The sequence below is a fragment of the Rhinatrema bivittatum genome, chromosome 6, assembly GCF_901001135.1.
Source record: "Rhinatrema bivittatum chromosome 6, aRhiBiv1.1, whole genome shotgun sequence".
In the NCBI taxonomy this organism is placed as follows: Eukaryota; Metazoa; Chordata; class Amphibia; order Gymnophiona; family Rhinatrematidae; genus Rhinatrema; species Rhinatrema bivittatum.
In genome coordinates, this window is record NC_042620.1 from 259,822,441 (window position 1) to 259,849,145 (window position 26,705).

General features: G+C 44.7%; 1 protein-coding gene across 2 annotated transcripts in view; it reads left to right on the forward strand.

The window, feature by feature from the left end:
- Positions 1-26,705, forward strand: part of HIRIP3 (HIRA interacting protein 3) — an 81,793-nt gene that overhangs the window by 1,967 nt on the left and 53,121 nt on the right. For both annotated transcript variants that reach the window (XM_029606948.1, XM_029606947.1), the window contains exon 2: positions 25,203-25,323. In XM_029606948.1, coding sequence (XP_029462808.1) covers positions 25,203-25,323 — 121 coding nt within the window. The remainder of the gene's footprint in view (positions 1-25,202; positions 25,324-26,705) is intronic.

Sequence of the window (26,705 nt, forward strand, 5' to 3'; positions counted from 1 at the left end):
ACCGTTTATGGTAAGCAAACTTGCTTTTTTCCGTCAATAAGCAGGCTTATTTAGAAATGCTTTCTGGGAGTCCCAAGCTGATGGTTGCTTGCTACAGTGTAACATCTGTGGATGTTATAAGCAACCTAAGGTTTATGGACAGCCATTATTTCCATTGGAAGTGATGCAACACTGCTGATCCAACTGCACTATCCACTGCTGATTGTTGGTCGAGACAATGATGGGAAGTGAATGTGTGTACTGATGACCACAAAACTACTTTGCAGATTTCTTGAACTGGAACATTATGTAGGTTAGCTAATGAAGTTGCTGTTGCTCTACCTTGATGTGCTTTAATTGGATCCTTGAGCACTAGGGAATGAGAGTCATAGCAGAATTGGATGCATTGCGTTATCCAGTTCAACAGCATCCTGTTCTTTACGGCTTTCCCTGGGGCATTCGGGTTGAAAGAGACAAAGAGTTGCAAGGTGTGTCTGAATGGTTGAGTTCTCTGTTTGTAATATGCCAGGGCTCTCTTGCAGTCTAATGTGCATAGCTCTCTTTCCATTTTACTCGCGTGAGGTTTAGGGAAAAAAGTTTAATGAAATCATTTGGTTTAAGTGAAAAGCCGAAACCACTTTTGGCAAAAATGATGGGTGTGTACGAAGGACCTTGTCATGATGAAATTGAAGGTATGGATAATTACCAGAGCCTGGAGTTCACTTACTCTCCTGCCGACATGACTGCTACTAGAAAAAAAAGTACTTTCCCAGTGATGTGTTTCAAAGACAAAGACTCTATGTGTAATAATCCGCTATGCTGATGGGAGGAGCAATCAGATAGGGGAGTTATCAATCTGTAATAATACTGGTGTTAGTTGTGGGTGGATCCTTGGGCCGGTGGCAGATGACCACGCCCCCGGAGGAAGATCCCGAGAAGGACCACCGGCTAGGCTTAGAGTGTGGAGACAGACACACACTAGTTCTTTTATTAAACAGGTTTTTGAAACCACCAGAGGTGGCAGTAGTGAGCTGAAGTGCCCGGCAGGGCTGAAGTCCCTCAGATACTAGAACAGCGATCCCAGGATGGCTGAGCTGTTGAGAAACTGTAGACCATGAGTAGGCAGGGTATGCAGAGTTCATGAACAGAACTTAGATGACAACACAATAATGGTCTCGGAGAGGTTCAGCAGCTGGGAAGGTTAGGCCCTCGAAGAGAGCATACCTGGTTCCAGGGAAAGCTCTGAGAGAGCAATGGCAACTCACAATGATGTAGGCAGCGATAGCTTCCAGGCAGAAGAGAATCAGCAGAGAGTCAGGAACGAGGGCCCTCGAGGAGCGAGTACCGGTTCCTGTCTGTAAACCTGAAAGGCAAAGAGAGAGCGAGGCCCCCGAGGAGCGGGTACCTCTGGTAAGTCCGAGGAGGCAGAGTAGCTAGAACGAATCCAATTCCATTCCTTGCTAACTCAGTTTGTTAGCGATAACAGAGACCTTTAAATATCGGAAGCGTATGACGTCATCTCAGGGGGACGCCCCTGAAGTTCGCGCCCTAGCTGGTACTTCAATCGGAGCGCGCGCACCCTAAGCTTCAGGCAACATGGCAGATTTGCAGTGTCGAGCCGGTCCGGGGACGTCGGAGGGAGTCGGCAGGGAGACACCGCGGCAGCCAGCCGTCCTTCAACCCCGGAGGGAGTCACCACAAAGGTAAAGAGGGCGGAGTGAAGACGTCGGGCAGCGACTGTCGCAACACTATGGGTTCAAAGGGGGCCCTCATTAGGCTATCTAGGACAACATTCACGTCCCATGGAACCGGAGGTTTCTGTATTGGGGGTGAAATGCAGTAATCCTCAAAACTTTGAAATTAATGGATGAAAAGAGAGTTTCCTCAATCTGTGAAGTGATACACTGCTATAGCACTTAGGTGAACTTGGATTGAAGTCACTATTAAACCTGAGGTAGAACAGTTGGGGGCAAGATGGCGTCCTGAACGGGTGTGTGGAACAGAGCAGCTCCTAACCTTCAACAAAATTTCCTCGAAATGCCGGCGAAAAGGGAAGGTGAGGGTTTTTCCCTCTATACCTACCCAACTTACGGAGCAAGCCCTGATTACTACCTTCCTCGCCCAGGGAGCACAACAAATCGGGGTGGTGAGTCCTGCTGTGAACACGCCGAGAGGAGAGGCGAACTCACCTGGGACAGAGGTTTCCCTCAGCCCCCCCGAGACGCGTCCACCGGCTACCAGAGTAACCTCGACCCCGGAAGCACAGCAACCGGCGCGGACTGATGAGGTCACTGCGACTGAGTTGCTGGGAGAAGCGCCGGTCAGCGTCGAAGGAGCTTCAGGAAACGGAGACAGGTCGGCGAGGGAAGGAGTTACAGTCCCCGCTGAACCAGCTATACCATCTTTAATCTCCGGAGCGACCCCCTCAACATCGGAGGCCAGACCTGAAACTCTGGTAAGACCAGCGGTCGTAACCCTGGAAAACCTATGGGAACTCTCAGCGGGGTTAACTCTTGCAGTGCGGGATTGTAATGCAAAATTGGACTCATTTGCTTCTCAAGTAAATTCTAAGATAACAACTCAAGAGAATTCCCTCATTTCTCTACAGTCTTCAATGGGGAAAGTAGAAAGCGAGATTTCACACATTAAAGAATTCAATATTGCCACTATTCATGACAGAGCCGCCCTTTCCAGAAGGTTGGAGCTACTGGAGAACTGGAACCGGCGTTTGAATATAAGACTGATTAATTTTCCAAGAATTATGGGGGAAATGCCCATTATTTCCTTAAAAAGATATTTGTCAGAGGTTCTTCAGTTGCCTGAAGCACAGTTTCCTTTGATAAATAAGGTTTATTTCCTCCCTGCAAGAAATGCTCCAAATCAACAAGTAGCACCTTCTATGGATTTACAAAATCTAACTAACTTCCTAGAATCCTCAGATATTGAAATTATAGATTTTTCCACTTTGTTCGTATCTTTGATACTTGAACAGGATGTTAGTAGATTAATGATTTCCTACTTTAAAAATTTAAATACTATGTTTCATGGAAGTCGGGTCCGTATGTTCCCAGATATTTCTAAAATAACCCAAGAAAGACGGAAAGGGTTTCTGTCGATGAGGCAAGCGGTGATATCTTTGGGGGCTACTTTTCTCTTAAGATACCCCTGTAAATGTATAATCAAAAAAGAAGCAGATACTCTTATTTCTTTTCTCCAGAGCAGTTGAAACTTTATTTAGATTCAATAATCCCTACTGAGACAACCACAGACCCAGGGGAATAAGGTAGTTTGCTCTTCTTTTTCAGGTTAAGTCCTATCTGAATAATTTTTTCCTATTGTCTCCTTGAAAGTGATACCCCCTCTCTCATATTGAAGTGAGATTTGGTTACTACATTGAATTTGTTTGCTTAAATGTTAATTTTTCTACTGAATTATTTTCATCAATGTTATGTAACAAGTTACCTATATAAGTTTTGTGATACTATTGTATTAGAAAAGCATAAATAAAGAATTAAAAAAAAAAAACAAAAACCTGAGGTAGAAAGAGAGTCCGTCAGTAAAGCTTTTGGGGAGCAAGTGAAGGGATCAATGCTCCGTTGGACACACCAATTAAAGTATCTCTTCCATTTGAAGGAGTAGTTCTTTCTTGTGGATGGTTTCCTGGCTGCTATTAACACTTCTGTGATTTGTGGTGACAGTTGGAGATGACCTAATACCTCCCGCTCAGTCTCCATGCTGTGAGTTGAAGAGAGGAGTGCATCAGGTGAATGAGCGTCCTCTGTCGTCCGTCCCCCCCCCCCCCCGGGTTAGAATTTTTGCGCTGTTTCTTAGAAACAGTGGCGGTTGAGTCATGAGTTGTATTATTTATTTATTTAACATTTTATATACCGCAATTCATGTAGCAGAGTTACATATCATTTCGGTTTTACATTACAACATTGAACAGGCATGTAAGAATGCAATTAGATAGAACAAGGGAGATAAACTAGGATCAAAGTAACTGGGGAATAACGTGCAATGAATAAATAGACAAGTAATAGGAGTCTGTTGTAGAGATTAAATTAATCTGGTTAAAGATCTAGGTGTATATTGGCATGAATTAAAGTCTCGGTACATGTAGTACATATTTGGATTGGTTGTTTGTGGAGTTGGGCTCTGAACTTAAGCTCAAATCTGATGGAGTTTGATGGAATTGGTTGTATGAACGATATGTGTGGTAAGAGGGAATTATTGGCATATTAGAAAGGCAAACCACGCTTGACTCTGCCACGTCAGAGCTATAAGTATCATTTCTGCTTTGTCCGATATACATTTCTGTATTGTTTGAGATATGAGTGGAATTGGAGGATAGGCATAGAATAGGCCTTCTGTCCAAAAGATTAGAAACACATCCTGGGATATTCTGCGATTGCTGAGGAGAATCGAACAAGAAGGCCGCCACCTTTGTGTTGAGGTCCATTGAGAAAAGATCCACTCAAAGTGTTCCCCATTGATCGAGTAGATCGTCCACTATTCTTTGGTCAGAGACCATTTGTGCAGATGAAAAATTCTGCTGAGTTTGTCCGCTTCGGTATTTGCCAATCCTAGTATGTATGTTGCTTGGAGAAATATTCCGTTTTGTTCTGACCCATTTGCAGATCTGAACCGCTTCTTTGCAGAGAGTCCTGGAACCTGACACCCCCCCCCCCCCCTCCTTTCTTTATGTAGAACATAGTTACTTGATTGTTCCTGCAGATCAGTACAGATGTTCTCCGAGTTGTTGACTAGAATGTGTGAAGTACATGTTTTATGGCTCTTAGTTCAAGAGCTTTATCTGCAGGTGGCTTTCTGTTAGTGACAATAAGCCTTTGGATGATACCGAAGGTTTCATTCACTACTTTATATCTTTATTGAGATTGTAAGCCAAATTCTTTTTTACATCATCTGTCGTCGCTGATTCCATTTAAACTTTAATCCCCATTGAAGTCATCTGGGCATGACATGAATCGCTGCTGCCATGTGCCCCAATAAGATAAGTCCTCTCCATACCGTTATTACGTTCTGTTTGAAGAGAATTTGACATTCAGTGCGCAGCATCTGAACTCTGTCCTGAGGTTGGAAAGCCCTGCATACTGGGGTGTGTATTTTTTGCCCCTTTGAATTGAATAGTTTGAGTCGGGTGAAGCTGGGATTTCTCGTAATTTATAATCCAACCCAAGTCTTTTAAGCATTGAATTGTCTTCTTTAGGTGATCCTGTAGTGTGTCTGGATTTGGAGACACAATCAGCCAGTTGACGAGTTATGGGAATATATGGATCCCCTGTTTCTGTAAGTGAGCCACAACTACTGCAAGCCATTTTGTGAACACTCTCGGGACAGATGAGAGTCCAAAAGAGAACACCTTGTACTAGTAATGATGGTCCCCAATTTGGAAGCAAAGATACTGCCAATAGGCTCTGTGAATGGGAACGTGCATATAGGTATCCTTTAGGTCCAAAGAGCACATCTAGCCCTTGGGTTGTAAGAAAGGCAGAATTGCCTTCAAATAGGTCATTTTGAATTTCTCTCTTGACAGGCTTGTTGAGAGAACGTAAGACCTCCTGATTTCTTGGGAATGAGGAAGTACTGGGAGTAGTAGCCTTTGTATACTTGGGAAAGTGGAAGATGATGGATCGTTTGTTGGTCCAACAGAGTTCTTACTTCCTGATGAAGTAATGATATGTGAGTTCTTCTGTTGGTGTGGTCTACTAAGTGTGGTAATGGGGGTACCTGAGTGAATTGTGGCCTGTAACCTTGGGAAATTATCTCCAGAACCAATTGATTGATTGTTATCTTTGACCAAGCATGGAAAAAGGATGAAATTCTGCCATGCCATGGGTGTTGTGGCTGTCTGTCCCTAAAAACTGTTGCTTTTGGGACTGTGATTGTAGCACCTTCTGGGGTCGTTGACCCCTTGGGCGGTTCTTCTGTTGCTGCTTCTGACCTTGTTGTCTTGCCTGCTTATAGGTGGGAGGTTGGTAGGGATGGTAATAATTTTGGTAACCCCTGTATGATCTACGAGGGTAGAAGTTTTTCCTGTAGTTTGAAAAATATTTTCTATTAGAAAATGGTGTTTCAGTTGGAGGTGTTGAAGATTGTACTGCAAACCAAAAAAACTAAACTTTCACTATAAAGTAAATAGTTTCAATCGCTGCAATTGTCTATGCTGGATCTTTCAGCTATTCGTAATATGAAGGAAAAAGACCTCAGAATAGTAGCAAGCCTAGTTAAACAACTTAACTCGCTACAGTTATTCCCATCATCGTTCAAAAAATGTCCATCCACTTTTTATTCAATAATTCAAAAAGTTTTTTATGGATGATTTTCTCTCTCTCTAAAACTTTACTTAAGTGTCCCTTCCAATCCACAGATTCTGTTTAAATTGCCGACGTTGGCCAGTGTTTCGCCAACAAGGCTTCATCAGGGCATCATTATAATGAGAAATCCAGCAACATCTATGCTCTAGAGCAGCGGTTCTCAACCTATGGGTCGCGACCCCGGCGGGGGTCGAACGCCCAAAACACAGGGGTCGCCTTGTGTCGCGCGCTCCCGGTCTCTCCCGCTGCCGTTGCCGCCGGGCTGTCAGCACGTTCAAGCCCAGCGGGAACGGCAGCGGCGCTAGAAGAAGCTGTGCACCCGTGGCTGGGCCTTTTCTTCTTCCTGCGCCTGCCCCCCCCTCCCGTGACCCGGAACAGGAAGTGAATCGCGGTGCGCGGGAAGGAGAGAGAGCCGCGCGAAAAAGTAGCAGCAGCGGCTGCAGCATCGGTCCTGGAGCATTAGAAGCAGCCGGTAATGGAGAAAGGAGACAGCAGCATGAGCCTCCCGCGGCCGATGGGATTCTTCTTTCTTGGCCAGCGGAGGCTGCTGCAGCTCCCATTTGTGCTCGGGGGGTGGGGGGGAGGAAGTGAGTGAGAGAAAGAGAGAGAAGCAGCCAGCCAGCCTGTGTGATTGACTGGTCAGAGAGCTGATGTGTGTGTGTGTGTGTGTATGTATGTGAGAGACAATGAAAGTGATTGCTCAGGGAGATGACTGATGTGTATGTGAGAGTGTGAGACATTAGTCAGGGAGGTGACTGATGTGTGTGTGTGAGAGAGAGAAAAAGCATGGAAGTGAGAAGTCTGGGTATGTGAGAAAGCATGGGCGTAAGAAGCCTGGTGTTGTGGGGGTGAAAGAAAGCATGGGAGTGAGAAACCTGGGTGAGTGTGCATGCATGAGAGAGAGAGACTGCTTGGTAAGGTGATGGTGCGTGTGAGAGAAAAAGACTGGTGTGTGTGTGTGAATATGAGAGAATGTGATTCAGGGAATGAGAAGCCTGTGCACGTGGAGAGAACAAGCATGGGAGTGAGAGACTGGTGAGTGAGTGAGTGTGTGTGTGTGTGTGTGTGTGAGAGAGAGAGAGACAGAGAAAGTGATTATGAGAGTGAGAAGCCCATATATGTAAGTAGAACACGGGAGTGGGAAGCCTGTGTGTGTGTGTGTGTATGGCATGAGAGAAACTGTTCAGGAAGGTGACTGGTGTGTGTGTGCCAAAGACTGTTTGGGAGATGATTGGTGTGTGAGAGACAGAAACTGGTCATGGGGGCATGACTGGTATGGTGTGTGTGTGTGAGAGACATGGGCACTAAGGAAGAGGACCATAAGTATAGAGCTTAGCTTCTACTGCTGCTTCTGGTGAGTGCCACGGCCTGCAGGGAAGGGGAGTAGGAGAGCTGCTGGAGGGGGTAAGTAAAGGTGGCTTTTTAAGTTTATTTTTCTTGACTGCCATTTTAATTGTGTGATGTCTGCTTTTTTGAAATATTTTATTGGTGTTTGGAGAATGTTTAATAGTTTTTATGAGTTTTTAATTGTTGGATGTTCATAGCTGTTTTGAAACATTTATTCTGCTTATTAGTATAGTTTTACAATTATTTCTGTGTGGGGATCTATAGCTGCTTGCTAGTTCTGTTTTCCTAATAAGAGGTGTATTGGTTTTTAGGACCTGATTTAATATTTGTAGTGTTGCCTTTTCATAGATAGGGTTGCTCCTGTTTGAGTGTATTCCATAATACAGGTGTAACTGTGTGCGGATTAGTTTATGTGCATTACTACAGATCCTGGGAGTATGTTAGGTTGGTTCTGTGTCTGTTACCGAGATGAGATATTTTGCTAGCATGTAAGCGTTTGTATCGGTCTTATTTGTTGTGTTTTCTCAGAGGACATGCATTGGTGGTAAACTGCTGTCTTTTCATAAGTAGGGCTATTGAGCCTGGAAATAGAAGGAGTTTGAGTTGCTGTTACTGAGATGTCACTAGAACCAGAATATCTTTTTTGTAGGGTGAGTTGTATGGGGAATGTCATAATTCTGCTTTACATCCATTATTGTGGGTCAGGGGGGTTCCTGTGGATACAAACTGTACTTTTACATCTAGCCCCGTGACGATCATGGGTCAGTGTGCCATGCATGTGAGAACCTATGGTGAGATGAGTTACATTCACATTATAAATGTCATAATTAAATGATAAGTGTGCACTAAAATCCAACCCCATCCATAACCCCGCCCCCATATGACCAAAGCCCCGCCCTCACCCCACCCTCACGGGGCGAGGGCGGGGCGAGGGGTCACCGCAACATGAGGAACTGTATTGCGGGGTCACGGCATTAGAAAGGTTGAGAACCACTGCTATAGAGGAATGGGGACAGGCAGGTATTCCATTTATTTTGTGGTCCTAAAGAAGGAAGTGACCTTCTGCTCGATCTTGGATCTAAGAAAGGTGAACGTGGCTCTCCAAAAGTGACTTAAATCAACCAACAGGGTGGTACTAAGAGTCAGGTAGTGGTTCAGGAGGCCCAGGAGTTAATGCGCTGAGCAGAGCAACATCTAGAATTATTGGCAGCTTCTCACAAGCAGTTGTCGCCAGTTGGATCCCGGGCAGTGGGAGTTGTTGGAAGCAATGCGGCTTATACGTCGCAAGTGGGGCTTGCTCAAAGGATGGCAACTCAAAGGAATGCCAAGGCTCCACAAGTCAGTTGCAGATGAGAACATGGAGCGGAAGGGGTCAATGCCTTAGTACTCCCGTGGCCGCAAGGGGTTCTCTTGTACGTATTTTCGCCGTGGCTGCTGGTGGGCAAAGTATTACGGCGAATAGAGATTTATCTGGGAGAGGTTATTCTTTTAGCACCAGAGTGGCCTTGGTGGCCCTGGTTTACTGATTTGATCAATGTAGCAGTGGATGGGCTGCTGCACCTCACTCATCTTCCCATCCTGCTGCACCAAGGTCCCATATTTTCAGAGCAGATGGCTCACTTCTGTCTCACGGCTTAGCTTTTGAAAGAAAGCATCCGATGTACAAAGGATATCCTGAGGATGTCATAGATACATAGAAATTACAGCAGAAAAAGACCAAACGGCCCATCTAGTCTGCCCAGCAAGCTCCCATACTTATTTTCCCATACTTATCTGTTTCACCGACCACCAAGTTCAGGGCCCTTGTTGGTAATTGTTTGATTCAAATTTCCTGCCATCCCCTGCCGTTGATGCAGAGAGTAATGTTGGAGTTGCATCAAAGATTTATCATAAGGCTTAATGGTTAAGGGCAGTAACTGCCGCATCAAGCAAGTTACCCCGATGCTTGTTTACCCAGACTGCACAGATCAATGCCTTGTTGGATGTTGTCTGAATGTAAATCCTCTTTTCAACACTGTTGCGATGGAGAAGGTACAGAGAAGGGCAACCAAAATGATAAAGGGGATGGAACAGCTCCCCTATGAGGAAAGGCTGAAGAGGTTAGGGCTGTTCAGCTTGGAGAAGAGATGGCTGAGGAGGGATATGATAGAGGTCTTTAAGATCATGAGAGGTCTTGAACGAGTAGATGTGACTCGGTTATTTACACTTTCGAATAATAGAAGGACTAGGGGGTATTCCATGAAGTTAGCAAGTAGCACAATTAAGACTAATCGCAGAAAATTCTTTTTCATTCAATGCACAATAAAGCTCTGGAATTTGTTGCCAGAGGATGTGGTTAGTGCAGTTAGTGTAGCTGGGTTCAAAAAAGGTTTGGATAAGTTCTTGGAGGAGAAGTCCATTAATGGCTATTAATCAATTATACTTAGGGGTAGATTTTCAGACGAGCGCGAACAGCCTACTTTTGTTTGCGCTCCAGGCGCAAACAAAAGTACGCTGGATTTTAGTAGATACGCGCGTAGTCGCGCGTATCTACTAAAATCCTGGATCGGCGCGCGCAAGGCTATCGATTTTGTATAGCCTGCGCGCGCCGAGCCGCGCTGCCTCCCCCCGTTCCCTCCAAGGCCGCTCCGAAATCGGAGCGGCCTTGGAGGGAACTTTCCTTTGCCCTCCCCTCACCTTCCCCTCCCTTCCCCTACCTAACCCACCCGCCCGGCCCTGTCTACACCCCCCCCCTTACCTTTGTCGGGGGATTTACGCCTCCCGGAGGGAGACGTAAATCCCCGCGCGCCAGCGGGCCTGCTGCGCGCCGGGCCGCGACCTGGGGGCGGGTACGGAGGGCGCGGCCACGCCCCCGGGCCGTAGCCACGCCCCGTACCCGCCCCCAAAACGCTGCCGACACGCCCCCGGAACGCCGCGACGACCGGGCCCGCCCCCCGACACGCCCCCCTCCGAGAACCCCGGGACTTACGCGAGTCCCGGGGCTCTGCGCGCGCCGGGAGGCCTATGTAAAATAGGCTTCCCGGCGCGCAGGGCCCTGCTCGCCTAAATCCGCCCGGTTTTGGGCGGATTTAGGCGAGCAGGGCTCTGAAAATCTACCCCTTAGGGAATAGCCACTGCTATTGCATTAGTAGCATGGGTTCTTCTTAGTGTTTGGGTAATTGCCAGGTTCTTGTGGCCTGGTTTTGGCCTCTGTTGGAAACAGGATGCTGGACTTGATGGACCCTTGGTCTGACCCAGCATGGCAATTTCTTATGTTCTTATGTACTGCTGCAAGCTAGGAAGTTCTCAAAATCCTTAGCTTCTGTGAGGGTGTGGAGAGTTTTTTTCAGTCTTGGTGCGCAGAGCAGAAGATTGAACCTACTCAAGCATCTGTGGTTCACGTTTTGACGTTTTTACAATGGGGGTTGGTGAAGGATTTGGCCTTTAACTCCCTCAGAGTCCAGGTGGCTGCATTGGGCTGTCTTAGAGGCAAGGTGCAGGGAACAGCCCTTGCTGTACATCCAGATATGGTGCGTTTTCTCCATGGGGCGAAGCATTTGCAGCCTCTGGTGTGGAAGTTGTGTCCCCCTGGAGCCTTAACTTGGTTCTCAGGGGGATGTGTGCGGCTCTGTTCGAACCACTTAGTAGGGCAGCTATGAAGGATCTTACCTTAAAGGTTTATTTTTATTGTGGTAATTTGTTCCGCTAGGAGAATCTCGGAACTACAGGTTATGTCATGTAGGGATCCTTTTTCTGAAGATTACGATTCTGGAGTCTCTTTGCGGACTGTTCTTTCCTTTCTTCTGAAAGTGGTAACGTCTTTTCATTTGAATCATTTGGCTTTCCCACATTTGGACATGGCAGCGCCTCACGTGAGAGTTGTGAGTTTTGGATGTGAAACGAGTCTTAAAGTCACCAATAGCTTTTGGCTATCAAATCATCTTTTTGTGCTATGGAGTGGTGCAAAAAAGGGACATAAGGCTTTAAAGTCCACCATAGCATGGTGGTTGAAGGAAGCGATAGGTTCGGCGTACATCTGTCAGGGTCGCCCTGTTCCTAAGGGGTTAAGGGCTCACTCTACTCAATCACAAGTGGCATCATGGGCCAAATGTCAACAAGTTCACCGTATGAGATTTGTAGGGCAGCTATTTGGAAGTCGTAGCACACTTTCACCAGACATTATCGTTTGGATGGCCATGCTCTAGATGCCATGGGCTTTGGCAAAAGTGTACTTCAAGTGGGACTCTTGCAGTCCCACCCTGCTTAGGGAAGCTTGGGTACATTCCAGGAGTCTGGCCTGATCTGGGCACATACAGGAAAAGGAAAATTGGTTCTTACCTGCTAACGTTTTTCCTGTAGTATCAAAGAGCAGTCTGGAGTCCCACCAGTTGATGTGGGGAGAATTGGAGAGTCTGCTTGATCTGTTAATGTAAATAGATTGAATGGCACAGGTTTTGTCTGGTTCCTTCTGTTAAGGTTAGAAAGGATCATTCCCATTCTGGGGGTTCCACATCCTACTGCTCGTTCAGGGGGATGTGTTATGTGGGAATGTGTTTGATATTCAGTGGTATCTTGGCTTGGGTACTGGTCAATACTGAGGGACTGCAGGTGGCACATCAGGTTATATGGCAGTGTCAACGAAGCTGTTCTCTGTCTCCATCTGCTGGAAGGGAGGCAAAATCCAGGAGTCTGGACTGATCTGTGGTACAACAGGAATGAAAATTAGCAGGTAAGAACCAATTTTCCTATCTAAAAGCTGGATAAGTTTATCCGGCCAACTTTTAGACCTACTCAATAGCAGGTTTAACTTATCCAGCTAACTTAATTGGCTAAGGCTGAATATTATCAAATTTGATTCTTATGATCACTATACCAAGTGCCTCCACAGTTACCCACTGCATCAGGCTCCACTAAGCATACATCTAAAGTAGCTTCCCTCTCTAGTTGTTTCCAGGATTAGTAGTTCTATGAAGCAGTCTTTTATGGCATTTAGAAACTTTAGAGGTCGATATGCAGTGCCACTTAGCTGGGTAAGTTCGGACTTATCCGGCTAAGTGGCGTTGTTTGAATATTTGTCCATGTTCAGCAGCCACCACTTATCCAGATAACTAATTATCCAGCTAAATGGGGGATGGGACAGGGTATTTATCCAGCTACCTTAACCAGATAGTGCCATTATTACTTGATGGAGAATAAGACATACAGCTTCTGAAGTAGCATTTAACTTTAAAAAAGGGAGACTATGATAACATAAGATGTGCCAATCTAGATCAGACCAAGGTCTTTCGAGCTCAGCATCCTTTCTCTGACAGTGACCAGTCTAGGTTGCAAGTATCTGGCAGATTCCATAAAATATGTCTATTACTCGCTTCCAGACATAGCAGTAGCTTTCTTTGGTGCACCTGACTGCTAATGGTTTATGCATTTTTCAACAGGAACTTGAACAAACCTCTCTGCTGTGCTAGTCGTCTTGACCACATCCTCTGACAACAGATTCCATAGTTTGATTGTGCCCTGAGTGAAAAAGTACTTTCTATGATCTGTTTTAAATCTATAGTTTCCCTTGGAGCCCTTTTTAAAAGTTGGCGTCACGTTAGCCATCCTCCAGTCTTCAGGTATTGTGATTGTTTTGAATGATAAATTACAAATTACTATGAGAAAAGTGGTTGGAAAGAAATTTAAAAGGAGTAGTTGTGTAAGGGTTAAAATCCTGCATGAGGCATCTTGGAAATTCAGGTGGAATATATTCCCCAAGTTAAAAATTTGTCAAAGAAGAGCAAACATCTGTAAGCATGGCTAAATGGTGGTGTGAAAAAAGCTGTGAAAGCCCTAAAGCCAGCATTTCAAAATGGAAAGCCTGAGCTAATAAGGAAAACAGAAGTTAGCCTAAATGCTGGCAAATTAGCTGTAAAACATTACTAAAGAAGGCGAAAAAGGAAACTTACCAAAGAGGTAAAAATAACAATAACATCAAAACAAGAAGTCTGTGAGAGACTAACTTATGCCATCTTAACCAGGGGATAAAAGAGGCGCTTAGGGAGCATAAAACCATAATAGAAAAACTAGATAAAATGTTTTTGCTTTGTTCTCTACTTCAGAGGATATTGGGAAGATACCCACGCTGGAACCATTCTTTGTAGGTGATGATTCAGAGAAATTGAAATAAATGATTGTGAATCTGGATAAGATAGTAGAGCAAAGAGAGAAACTTAGTTGCAAATCAACAGGACCTGATGATATCCACTCGGTGCTCTGAAGGAACTCAGATGCAAAATTGCATATCTAGAATTAAAATCTGCTACTGTAACTGAGAATTGGAGGGTAGCCAGTGTAATGCCAGTTCTTGATAAGGACTCCAGGAAACTACAGACAGATGAGTGCAATCTCTGTAACTAATGAGTGGAATTGTTTGTTAAGAACATTACTGGGCAATGGATAAACAGGGGAAGCCATGCCTTATTAATCTACTAGAATTATTTGAAGATGTAAGTGAATGTGACTGAGAGTGATCTGGTTCGTGTAGTGTATATGAATTTTCAGAAGGCACTTGATAAAGTCACTCGTGACAGACTCCTCAGGAAATTTAAAAGTTGTGGGATAAGAGGCAATGTCTTATTGTGGAGTGGTAACTGATTAAAGGATAGAAAACAGAAAGTAGGACTAAATGGTCAGTTTTCCCAATGAAGAGAAGGTAATGGTGGAGTTCCCCAAGGTTCTGTGCTAGGATCGGTATTTGACTTGTTCGTTAATGAGATGGAATAGGGAGCAACAAGTGAGGTGATCTGCAGGTGACCCATAGTTATTCAAAACAGTTAAAACGCAAGCAGACTGAAGAATTGCAGGAAACCTAGAAAAATGGGCATCTAAATGGCAAGTGAAATTAATGTGGACGAGTACAAAGTGATGAACATAGGGAAAAATAATCCTAAATATATGCACCCAATGCTAGGTTCCACATTAGGATTTACTACAGGCTTTGACAAATTTTCTTTTATCTAGGAGTGAGCCAAACAAATTAGGAGCCAGTAGCTGAGATCTCTTTGATGCTCCCCCCCACTCCCCTTCCTGTCATCTCTACCAAAGTTTGAGAGCAAGGTGAGAGTCATTATCCTCCCAGGTCTGCTGCAGCTCCTTTAGGACTTGATTTACGAAGGTTTTCTTCCCATTTTGTCTATGGAGAAGAAAACGTATTAAATCAAGCTCTTAATGTGCCATTGCAAGATGCTGGCAAAAGCATGGCGGCAGAGCCTTCTCAACACCTTTTTGGTTTGTTTGTCAGCAGCATTCTGGCATTCCCCTGTTAGCTGTGTTTGATGCTTCAGTTATTTCCTTGGCCTGGGTCCCTACCCTCTTTCTCCATTGCCAAATCATGTTCTCACCCAGTCTCTCTCGCAAACCCCCCCCCCCCCTTGTCACTAGCAGTCTCTCTCCCATGTACACCTGGGCTACAAGAAGGTGGAAAGCAGAGGAAGAAAATGTCTTTTTTTTTTCCTTAACTTCTTGCTAGACCAGCCCTCACATGGGATTTCCCTCCTCCATAGCTGATGGAGACAGAGGACACATCTCTTTTTTATGACCTCACTCTGGGCTATAAAGGAGGTGTGGGCCTGGTCCAATACTAGTAGTCTCTGTCTCCAGCAGCTGTGGACATGTGAGGATGTTAGCTCCCAGAACCTAGGTTTGGCCCTGGCCTGGTTGAGTCCTGGTTGCTCCTGGGTCATCAGCTCTGTTTAGGGTTGATTTCCCCAGTGGCAACATTCCCAGGGTTTCCCTGGTTGAATCCTCTGGAAGTAATCCCAATACCCTGAAGGGTCTAGAGATTCCCCAGAGAGAGAGAGAGAGGTTCCTTTGGCTGAAAGGAACTGGAAAGTGAGGCCCCATCCAAATTTAAAAAAAACCTACCAAAAAAACAGCAGTTGGGCCTAGAGAAGCAGCAGCACAAGAGCACTGGAGGTAGTAAGTATTGGCTGGGCAGGTCCCAGGGAGAGTCAGCACTTGCATGGCAGCATTTTTCTTGATTCTATAGAAGGACTGCATGCTCAAAAGAGGGAAGTGTGTTTCTGCTTTTGGCCAATAGGAAACAAAAAAAGAGAGAGAGAGGGCCCTTCATGGCAGAAAGCAGCCTAGGTGCTGCGGGGAGTGGGAGGAGCAAATAGCTCTTATGCAGTGTACTTTCCTGGGCCCCCAACGATATACAGGGGCAGAAAGGGTTTTGTTTGCAAGAATAAATAAGTCCGCAGCATGGATGCTTCTTTTTGCCTTGTGTGAGAGCCGAGGTCCTCAGGAGGAAGGTAACTCCTTACCTTCTGCTCCCATGAGGGGAGCAGGTGAAGGTTGATTCAGGGTTTCATTCAGGGCAGCATAGTGTTTGGGGAGAGGAACATTCCACCCCTAGGAAAACAGGATTTCTTTAGCATTTGGGCAGGTCAATCCCAACCAGTGGGTTATGCACCTCTGCCAACAGATGGAGACTGAGCAAAAGCTGACAACATGGCCATATAGTCCCCTGCCGACATCAGCCTGCCATTCCCTGTACGTACCCGGATCAGTCCAGACAGTGGGTCGAGCCGCCCTTCCAGCAGATGGAGACAGAGGAAAAACTGAAAAGGTATCCTATATTAGGACAGAGCCCTCCCTGCGTCCCTTCAGCATTTCTCTGTCTCCAGCAGATCCAGACAGTTGAACCTGCGGCTCCCTCTCTCTAGCTATTTCTTTCCTTCTGTGGGGTTCTTTCTTCCTCACCATTACTTTCAGGATCAAGCAAGTATTGCCTACCTAATTCTTATTAAAAAAAAATATATATATTCAAGGTTCAAAACCTGTTGTTTCTCAGGGAGACATTTCTGTCTCTTGGCTCTTATAGGGTCCTGGGGGGGCTTGCCCCTTGATTACTCAGCCTAGGATTCCTTGCTAGGTGACCCTTGCCTGGCTTGGGGCGATACTGGTGGTCCAGTCACTCCCCCTCTTGACTTTTCTGACCCTGGAGATGTGTAATGCCTCGGGTCCTGTAGCACTGACAATTTAATGCTGCTGATATAAAAATAAATAAAGTTCAAGGAAGCCAGAAGGAGCACTTTTGCCTCACCTGCATTCAGTTGCTCTGAGGACAAGGGGGGAACGAGCATAGCGGGGTTCATTCTCCTGCTTCTGTTCGCTTTTGCAGCCAAGTTCACTGTTTTCAATTAGTTTCATTTTCTCCGCGGCGGTTTTCTCCTGATCATGCCGCAATCAGCTGCCTGTTTAGCCTACGGGGAGCCTGCTTCGTGGCTGTCCCACGATGGGCTATGCTTGGATTGTTTACCTGGGGGTGAGGGACCCTCTGGGGCACCAGCGAAGTCGGTGGTCCAGGGTCGGGCTCCTAGGCGCGTTTCCAGGCCGGCTCCTCACGAAAAACCGCGGGAACCGCAGCAAATTCTATGCCTCAGGGGAGAGGGGAGAATTTTATTCGCCGCCCGATTTAAGCCCCGTGGGGGGGGGGGGGGGTGTTTCCTGACATCTCTACCCCGATCTCTCCTCCCCCATTACCCGGGAAAGCCCAGCATTGTTTTTCTACGGAATTTGTGCTTTTTCTGCACAGATCCTATTTAGCCAGTCTTCAGGAACAGGATGAACCCTCTCCGGATTCCGAGGGCTCCGTCGAGTCAGGAACGTTCTGGGCGTACCAACCACCCCAGACCCTCCCCAGCCCTCTCCGGATCCGGACACAGATTTGCTTCCAAATCCACCCATAGAGGGTGACGACCCGTGGGTTTTAAGATTGTTCCAGAGGGAAGAGCTGGTCCCGTTCATATTCCTTTTGTACTAGACGAGCTGGGGATCAACAACCCACCTGAGGAATCCACCAGTGCTTCTGCCCCAGGGAACATGGACCCAGTCCTGGCGGGACTCAGGGCTCCTCCACGTACTTCTCCATTCCATCCCATGCTCATGCAGCTCCTCCTACGGGAATGGGAGTCTCCCGAATCGGGTCTTCGGGTGGGTAGAGCAATGGACAAGCTCTATCCCCTACCTTACAATGCTTGGAGATGCTTAAGGTTCCAAAGGTGGACGCTTCAGTTTCCGCAGTCACCAAACAGACCACCATCCCGGTGATTGGAGCCACGGCATTAAAGGATGTTTAGGATTGCAAACTGGAACTGCATCTCAAGTGGATTTTTGAAGTCCTAGCTTTAGGAGTTCGGGTGACAGTCTGTAGCAGTCTCATGCAGCGGGCAAGACTCAGGTGGGTTCAACAATTACTCAGCACCCAGGACCTCCCATCTGGAGAGGCGGAACAAGCGGATCGGCTGGAAGCTGCAGTGGCGAATGGGGCTGACTCCCTCTATGACTTGCTCCGGGTGCAGGCCAGGGCCATGGTGTCAGCAGTATCGGCCAGACAGCTTCTTTGGCTGTGAAATTGGTCCGCAGGTCCCTCCTCCAAGGTGCAGCTGGGCATGCCTCCCTTCAAGGGTAAGTTGCTTTTTGGTGAGGACCTTGAACAGCTTATTAAATCTTTGGGTGACAACAAGATTCATAAGCTGCCTGAGGACCGCCCTAAACAGACTAAGTCCTTCTTTCCTTCGCGCTCTCGTTTCTGAGGTGTGGTCTCATTCCTTTCGTGGCTAACGCCCCTTACGAGATGGTAACCTGCAGGGCTCCTCCGCATTTGAATCAGTCCATTTTTCTCCGTGCCTTGGACAAGCACAGGAATGAAGCTGAGTACCGCGTTTTGCGTTCCTTGGACGCCAAGCGTCATTTACTGCAGTACTTGGCGATGACTAAGGCTGCTTAGAAGTCTGATCGCCTGTTTGTGCTCCACGGTGGAGGTAAGCAGGGAGCACTGGCGACGTGGGCAACGAATGCCCGCTGGATTAAAGAAGTCATTTCAGCAACCTGTGTGGCTTCTGGAATTGCCTTACTGAAACATATTAGACCGCATTCCACAATGGCTCAGGTGGTATCGTGGGTGGAACTTAGTTTGTTCTTGCCTGCTGAAATTTGCTGAGTGGCAACATGGTCATCTTTACACCCCTTCTCCTGGCATTACTGCTTGGATGTTAGGGCTGGGGAGGACACCATGTTTGAGCGGGCAGTATCGAATGGACTGCTGCAGCCTCCCACCCTTTTCAAGATTAGCTTTGGTATATCCCACTGATTGGGCTTGACCTGCCCGAATGCTGAGGAAGGAGAAATTATTACTTACCTGATAATTTCCTTTAGTAAGAACAGATCAATCCCAGACCTGCTCTTGGCTGCCAATGTTTGAATTTGTGGTTAACCTTTTTTCGGGTGAGCTATGCAGAGTATGATTGATTACTGCTCTTCATTGAAAACTGGTAAATGGCTTCTCTAGCTCTTAGTTTGCTAGATATGTTCTTTCTTTTGGCTGAGCTCAGTGTTCCTGTTGGTTGAGAAATATGATAGTTTGTTGCTAATAATGTTCAAGTGGAAAAGGAACAGTGTGCAAATCCAAGGCTCTCGTGCTAAACTTTCAAAAGGGAAACTTTGATAAAATGAGAAAAATTGTTAGAAAAAAACTGAAAGGAGCAGCTACAAAAGTAAAAAATGTCCAAGAGGCGTGGTCATTGTTAAAAAATACCATTCTAGAAGCACAGTCCAGATGTATTCCACACATTAAGAAAGGTGGAAAGAAGGCAAAACGATTACCGGCATGGTTAAAAGGGGAGGTGAAAGAAGCTATTTTAGGCAAAAGATCTTCATTCAAAAATTGGAAGAAGGATCCAACAGAGGAAAATAGGATAAAGCATAAACATTGGCAAGTTAAATGTAAGACATTGATAAGACAGGCTAAGAGAGAATTTGAAAAGAAGTTGGCTGTAGAGGCAAAAACTCACAGTAAAAACTTTTAAATATATCCGAAGCAGAAAGCCTGTGAGGGAGTCAGTTGGACCGTTAGATGATCGAGGGGTTAAAGGGGCACTTAGAGAAGATAAGGCCATCGCGGAAAGATTAAATGATTTCTTTGCTTCAGTGTTTACTGAAGAGAATGTTGGGGAGGTACCCGTAATGGAGAACGTTTTCATGGGTAATGATTCAGATGGACTGAATCAAATCACGGTGAACCTAGAAGATGTGGTAGGCCTGATTGACAAACTGAAGAGTAGTAAATCACCTGGACCGGATGGTATACACCCCAGAGTTCTGAAGGAACTAAAAAATGAAATTTCAGACCTATTAGTAAAAATTTGTAACTTATCATTAAAATCATCCATTGTACCTGAAGACTGGAGGATAGCAAATGTAACCCCAATATTTAAAAAGGGCTCCAGGGGCGATCCGGGAAACTACAGACTGGTTAGCCTGACTTCAGTGCCAGGAAAAATAGTGGAAAGTGTTCTAAACATCAAAATCACAGAACATATAGAAAGACATGGTTTAATGGAACAAAGTCAGCATGGCTTTACCCAGGGCAAGTCTTGCCTGACAAATCTGCTTCACTTTTTTGAAGGAGTTAATAAACATGTGGATAAAGGTGAACCGGTAGATGTAGTATACTTGGATTTTCAGAAGGCGTTTGACAAAGTTCCTCATGAGAGGCTTCTAGGAAAAGTAAAAAGTCATGGGATAGGTGGCGATGTCCTTTCGTGGATTGCAAACTGGCTAAAAGACAGGAAACAGAGAGTAGGATTAAATGGGCAATTTTCTCAGTGGAAGGGAGTGGACAGTGGAGTGCCTCAGGGATCTATATTGGGACCCTTACTTTTCAATATATTTATAAATGATCTGGAAATAAATACGACGAGTGAGATAATCAAATTTGCAGATGACACAAAATTGTTCAGAGTAGTTAAATCACAAGCAGACTGTGATAAGTTGCAGGAAGACCTTGTGAGACTGGAAAATTGGGCATCCAAATGGCAGATGAAATTTAATGTGGATAAGTGCAAGGTGATGCATATAGGGAAAAATAACCCATGCTATAATTACACAATGTTGGGTTCCATATTAGGTGCTACAACCCAAGAAAGAGATCTAGGTGTCATAGTGGATAACACATTGAAATCGTCGGTGCAGTGTGCTGCGGCAGTCAAAAAAGCAAACAGAATGTTGGGAATTATTAGAAAAGGAATGGTGAATAAAACGGAAAATGTCATAATGCCTCTGTATCGCTCCATGGTGAGACCGCACCTTGAATACTGTGTACAATTCTGGTCGCCGCATCTCAAAAAAGATATAATTGCGATGGAGAAGGTACAGAGAAGGGCTACCAAAATGATAAGGGGAATGGAACAACTCCCCTATGAGGAAAGACTAAAGAGGTTAGGACTTTTCAGCTTGGAGAAGAGACGACTGAGGGGGGATATGATAGAGGTGTTTAAAATCATGAGGTCTAGAACGGGTAGATGTGAATCGGTTATTTACTCTTTCGGATAGTAGAAAGACTAGGGGGCACTCCATGAAGTTAGCATGGGGCACATTTAAAACTAATCGGAGAAAGTTCTTTTTTACTCAATGCACAATTAAACTCTGGAATTTGTTGGCAGAGGATGTGGTTAGTGCAGTTAGTATAGCTGTGTTTAAAAAAGGATTGGATAAGTTCTTGGAGGAGAAGTCCATTACCTGCTATTAAGTTCACTTAGAGAATAGCCACTGCCATTAGCAATGGTTACATGGAATAGACTTAGTTTTTGGGTACTTGCCAGATTCTTATGGCCTGGATTGGCCACTGTTGGAAACAGGATGCTGGGCTTGATGGACCCTTGGTCTGACCCAGTATGGCATTTTCTTATGTTCTTATAATCAGTTTTGTCCACAGTTTGGCTTTTCCAGAGAATACTTATGGTTTAATGTTGGGGAGGGAATATATAGCTGTGACGTCAGCTTTTGCCCCACTCCATCTGCTGGCAGAGGTGCATAACCAACTCGTTGGGCTTGACCTGCTCTTACTAAAAGAAAGGAAATTATCAGGTAAGTAGTAATTTCTCCTTCCCTACCCCTCCTCTAGACATGGCAGCAGGGGGTAGCCCAGGCGCAGGGTCTTTTACTAGAAGAAGCTGCCTCAGGAGAGGCAGTTGAGTCTCTGGCAGTGAGCCTTTTCCCAAGAACATGTGATGATGATGATGTATCTGACACATACGGCTTTGCGGAAACCTGACGAGCCAATGCTTCCTGAATCACCTAGAGGGGGCCTCAATGCTTCCTGAATCACCTAGAGGGGGCATCCAAATGCCCAGGGGAGCACACAAAGCCTCCTGTTTGATCCATATGGACAACCAAGACTCCAGGGAGGTGTCATGGTCAAGGGGGCAGTCAGGCCGTCTCCCGGGGATTCCCAGGAAGAAGGGGGTTTTTCTCAGAAGAGGATTTCTCGTCCATAATATGGCTGTTTCAGAAGGAGGAGCTGTCGGGCCTTATCTCTGGTATAGTATTGACCCTAGGCATAGCGGGTACCACCCCTAAGGATCCTATTCTCCAAGGAGTTAAGAGACCGCCAAAAGTGTTCCCCTTACATAATGTCCTGAGGCACATGATTCCATGGAGTGGGTTAGCCGCCATTCAGAGCTTGGGAGGGGGGCGGTTAGAGTACCGAACAGAATCTAATCCTTGTCTCTGAAGAAGTCAAGCTTTTCACTATGGTGTGCTAGAGGCCCTCTGAGGTGGGTGAATTTTTTAAGCAATAATTTAATTTCTCTCTATGAAGGGTATTCAAGAAAGATTCCAATTTAATAATCCTATTTTTCAATATTTGCAGCTCATGAGGTGGACCCTTAACTTTTTTTTTTTTTTTAAACCATGTACAGTAGAGGTTTAACAGCATTTGAAAAATTGATTCTAAATTACTCTTGGAAGTAAAAATGATTTCCATTATTTACAAGTTGTTAATGGAAGTGGATTTGTATGCGCTTGACAATATCAGGAGGGCTTGGGAAAAGGATCTAGGTTACACAGTGAGTAAGGAAGAATGGGCAGATATATTTCTTAGGTTGAACGAAGGGAATTTGATCAGTGCAAGTACTCAGAAGAAGGGGTATAACATATTTTTCATTGGTATTACATCCAAGTGACGACATTTAAAATATGGGTACGGAAAACAGGGATATAATGTAAATTTTCCCCGAAACCCTGTCTGAGATTTCCTTTATGGGGAAATTTACTCCAAAGCTCAGCTCTGTACTACACTGTCAGCTAGTAATAAAAATACTTTAGAAATAAAATAGACAAGCTACAATTACACTTAGCTTTATTAATCAGATAAGCTTGCATATCTGACAGGCAAAGCTGTCAGCCAAAAATGAGGAACCAAGCAAGCTCCCCGTGCAGTAACAATTCATTCTTATATAACTAAGAGCGCATTACGCATCTTATTCATCTTATCCAATAGAAAATGGTGATATTTTCTATTGGCTCTTTCTGTATCTACGTTGCCTAAAATTAATATTCTAATACCCATGCATGGTGCATGTGTGATACAATGGTCAGCTAAAGCAGTAAACAACTATTCCTGGAATGCTTTGTGCTTCTATCCTATATGTAGCAATGCTAACCTAATTCAACTTATGTTTTCCTGCTTTTAGCAGTTTATGCCTTATTGATAAGCCACACAGCGCAGACTCAAATCATTGGCAGCTGCTGACATCACCAGCAAAGGATTTTGTCAGACAGTTATGACAATAAGAAAATCCAGAAAATGTCAATAAGAACATAAGAATTGCCATATTGGGTCAGACCGAGTGTCCTTTAAGTCCAGTATCCTGTTCCAACAGTGGCCAATCCATTTGGCAGGATCCCAAATGGACAATAATAGATCTCATGCTTCTAATTACCAGGGATAAGCAGTGGCTTTTCCCAAGTCTATCTAGTTGATAACCGTTTATAGACATCTCCTCCAAGAACTTGTTCAAACCCTTTTTTCAAACCCAGGCACTCTAGTTACCTTTACCACATCCTCCAACAAATTACAGAGTTTAATTGTGCATTGAGTGAAAAATAAATTTTCTCTGATTTGTTTTAAATTTGTTACTAACTTAATGGAGTGTCCCCTAGTTTTTGTATTATTTGAAAGAGTAAATAAATGATTCATACTTACCTTTTCTATTCCACTCATGATTTTATTGACCTCTGTCATATCCCCCCTCAGCCGTCTCTTCTCCAAGCTGAAAAGTCCTAACCTCTTTAGTCTTTCCTCATAGGGTAGCCGTTCCATTCCCTTTATCATTTTGGATGCCCTTCTCTGTACCTTTTCCAGCAACTTTGTCCATCTCTAGGGGGAGTGTCCCATCATGACAATATTTTAGTCTGAAGTTATTCGTGGATTTACTAGATAGTTAAGATGAAAATGCAGTATTAATGTTGTTAGGTCACAACTTAAAGGTTCACACTGTTGGTACTACTAAATATCCTTCATTAGTTGTTAATGGCAGGGAGATGTCGTCTTGCTTTCTGTTAGAAATCCCTCTTCTAAGCCTTCTTTCTTCTTATAGTTTCAAAATTTCTGGCACATTTATGTAATGGAGTGTTTAATGCAGCACGTCAGACTCTCTTATCCAGATGCCTCAAGGACTTCATAGGTAACAAGGGAATGGGTTGTGCCTAGGGATGTCTGTTAGTTTCTTCTTTGGTATTCAGTCTTTTAACTTTTTGTGCTGTTCTCATTAGTTTTGTCTTACTTTAGATATGGGAATAGACTTTATAAGGATATGCATAGGTGACCGTATAGTTTTAGTTTGGTTTTATTCTTTGATCTGGGGATGGGGTTATGATTTGGATAGTCTTTAGTTCCTGGTTTTTTCATCTTGCATTTTATTTACTGTGATGATGTGTTTCTTGATGTATGTGTTCTTTATTTTGCTTCAGTAAAGCTGTTTAAAAAGTGAAAAAATAATCCTTATTGTGTATTAGTAGTCTCAAGAGCAAATAGATTGTTAGGAATTATTCAGACTAGATTGGAGACAATCATAATGCTCCTGTATAAGTTCATAGTGCGACCACACCTTGAATACGGTATGAAGTTCTGGTCCCCACATCTTAAAAAAAGATATAGCAGAACTAGAAAAGGTTAAGGGAAAGGCAGCAAAAATGATGATAAATAGGATGGAATGGCTCCCTTAGGAAGAAAGGCTAAACAGGTTAGGGTTCGTCAGCTTGGAGAAGAGATGACTGAGAGATTTATAATACTGTATGAGTGATGTATAACAAGCTAATAGGGAACTGTTATTTACTCATTCCAAATACTAGGACTAGGGGAAACAAAGTGAGGAACATTTAAAACCAATTAGAGTATTCTTTCAGCTGGCACATGAATAAGCTGAGCAATTTGTTGCTGGAAGTTGTGGTCAAGGTTAATGGTATAGTTGAGTTTGGACAAGTTTCTGGAAGACATCCATTAATGTTATTTGCCGGGTAGACTTAGGAAATCTCCAGCTCTTATTTCTGGGAGTAAGCAATAAGAACTGGACATCTCCTCCTTTAAGATCTGCTGGGTTCTTCCAAGTGACCTGAGACTGGATGGTGGGCTCCGTGGATGATTGGTCTGACCGAGCATGGCAGTTCTTAAGTTCAGAGCGCCAGTCTGGGTTATGTTTGGTGCTAATGGGTCTTCCTCTCTCGATTTTCCCTTGTTAGTGCACTCACGCACTCACTGGTGCGGAAGAAATTCCTGGCCCACATAGGCAGGGAAAACCTGGAGCCAGAGGAGCGGCGCCAGCTGAAGGAGATCGTGGAGGATGAGCTGCTAAAAGTTCAGGTGAGACGGGAGAGGATTCTCAACCGTTAGTGTGAATGAGATCAATAGCAGGATTACCTGAATGTGGCAGGGAGAGTCAAAATGACTATCCTGGGCTAGAGTTAGTGGCTGTAGTGCCCGAACCAGTGCTTGACACCCCCTCCCCCCCCCCCCCCCCCCCCCCACCTTCATACCCATACCCAGTGAATCAGGTTTTTAGGATATCCCAAATGAATATGCATGTGATCTATCAAGAAATCAATATAAAAAAGAAAGAATGCAATACTTAATATTTCATACAAACATTAAAAATACCTCCAACACATCAAATTCAAATCTATAACAAAAATTGCAATTTTTTAATACAAAATAAATCACATCAAATTTTCAAATTCAACACAATCTCTGTAATCACAGGAAAGGGCCCACAGACACCAAACACTAAAATACAAAACAGACACAAAAACATATAGAAACACACATAACCCACCTCTATACTAAAAACCAAAAAATTATTCCACCACAAGTGATCACTTCAAACTTACAATTGTGAACCAAAAAATGCAAAAAAACAAAACAAAAACCCAATCATTTTCCCAAAGGTGACCCTCATATTCCAAATGTGATTTGTTTTGATGATTTTTTTGTAAAAAAAGATTGTGAGTTTTGCATTGGAAGCCATGCATGCAGATATATTTGATACATCTTCATTAAGGATATCCTGAAAATCCAACTGGTGGGATGGGATGGGGGGTGGACTTGAGAACCATTGCTCTATGAAAAGGTTTCCTGAGGGTGACTGAAGGCAAAATAAGGCCGGTGATCAACAAATAACAGAGACTGGCCCATTTAACGGGTGACCCCCCCCCCCTCCCCTTATATAAATTGGAGACCTGACTTTCCTATACTCATCACCCTCAGCCTGTGTTTCCCATAAGAGGGATTTGAACCCCCTGGAGGTAGAGGTGAAGAGCTCACGTTCATTAAGCTAGTAACCAGGGTCATCTGAAGGGGCAGGCAAATGGGTAACCACGTGTTTTGCAGGGGGTGGGGCACGAGCGTATTATGCTGCTGCCACCTCTGTAGCAGCAGCCGGCAGTAGGAGGTGTAAAGCTAGTGGCCGTGTCCTCAGAGGGGACTCCCAGCTGGTTGTATCATCAGAGGGGGACCCCTTGCCTAACCCCTCAGCCGCCTAGAATGTCAGAGGGCAGACTTCACCCCTTCCCCAGACTGCCCAGGGCACCGGGTAGTTCGGCATTGGGCCTTGTAATAATACAGTATTTAGTAAAGAAAACACAACTAATTTAGAACAAATATTTGATTTTCCTAGGAACACTTCCTTCCTTCTCAGTTAGGACAAACCGATTATTTCAAATGAATTAAAACCAATCTTCAATAACTTG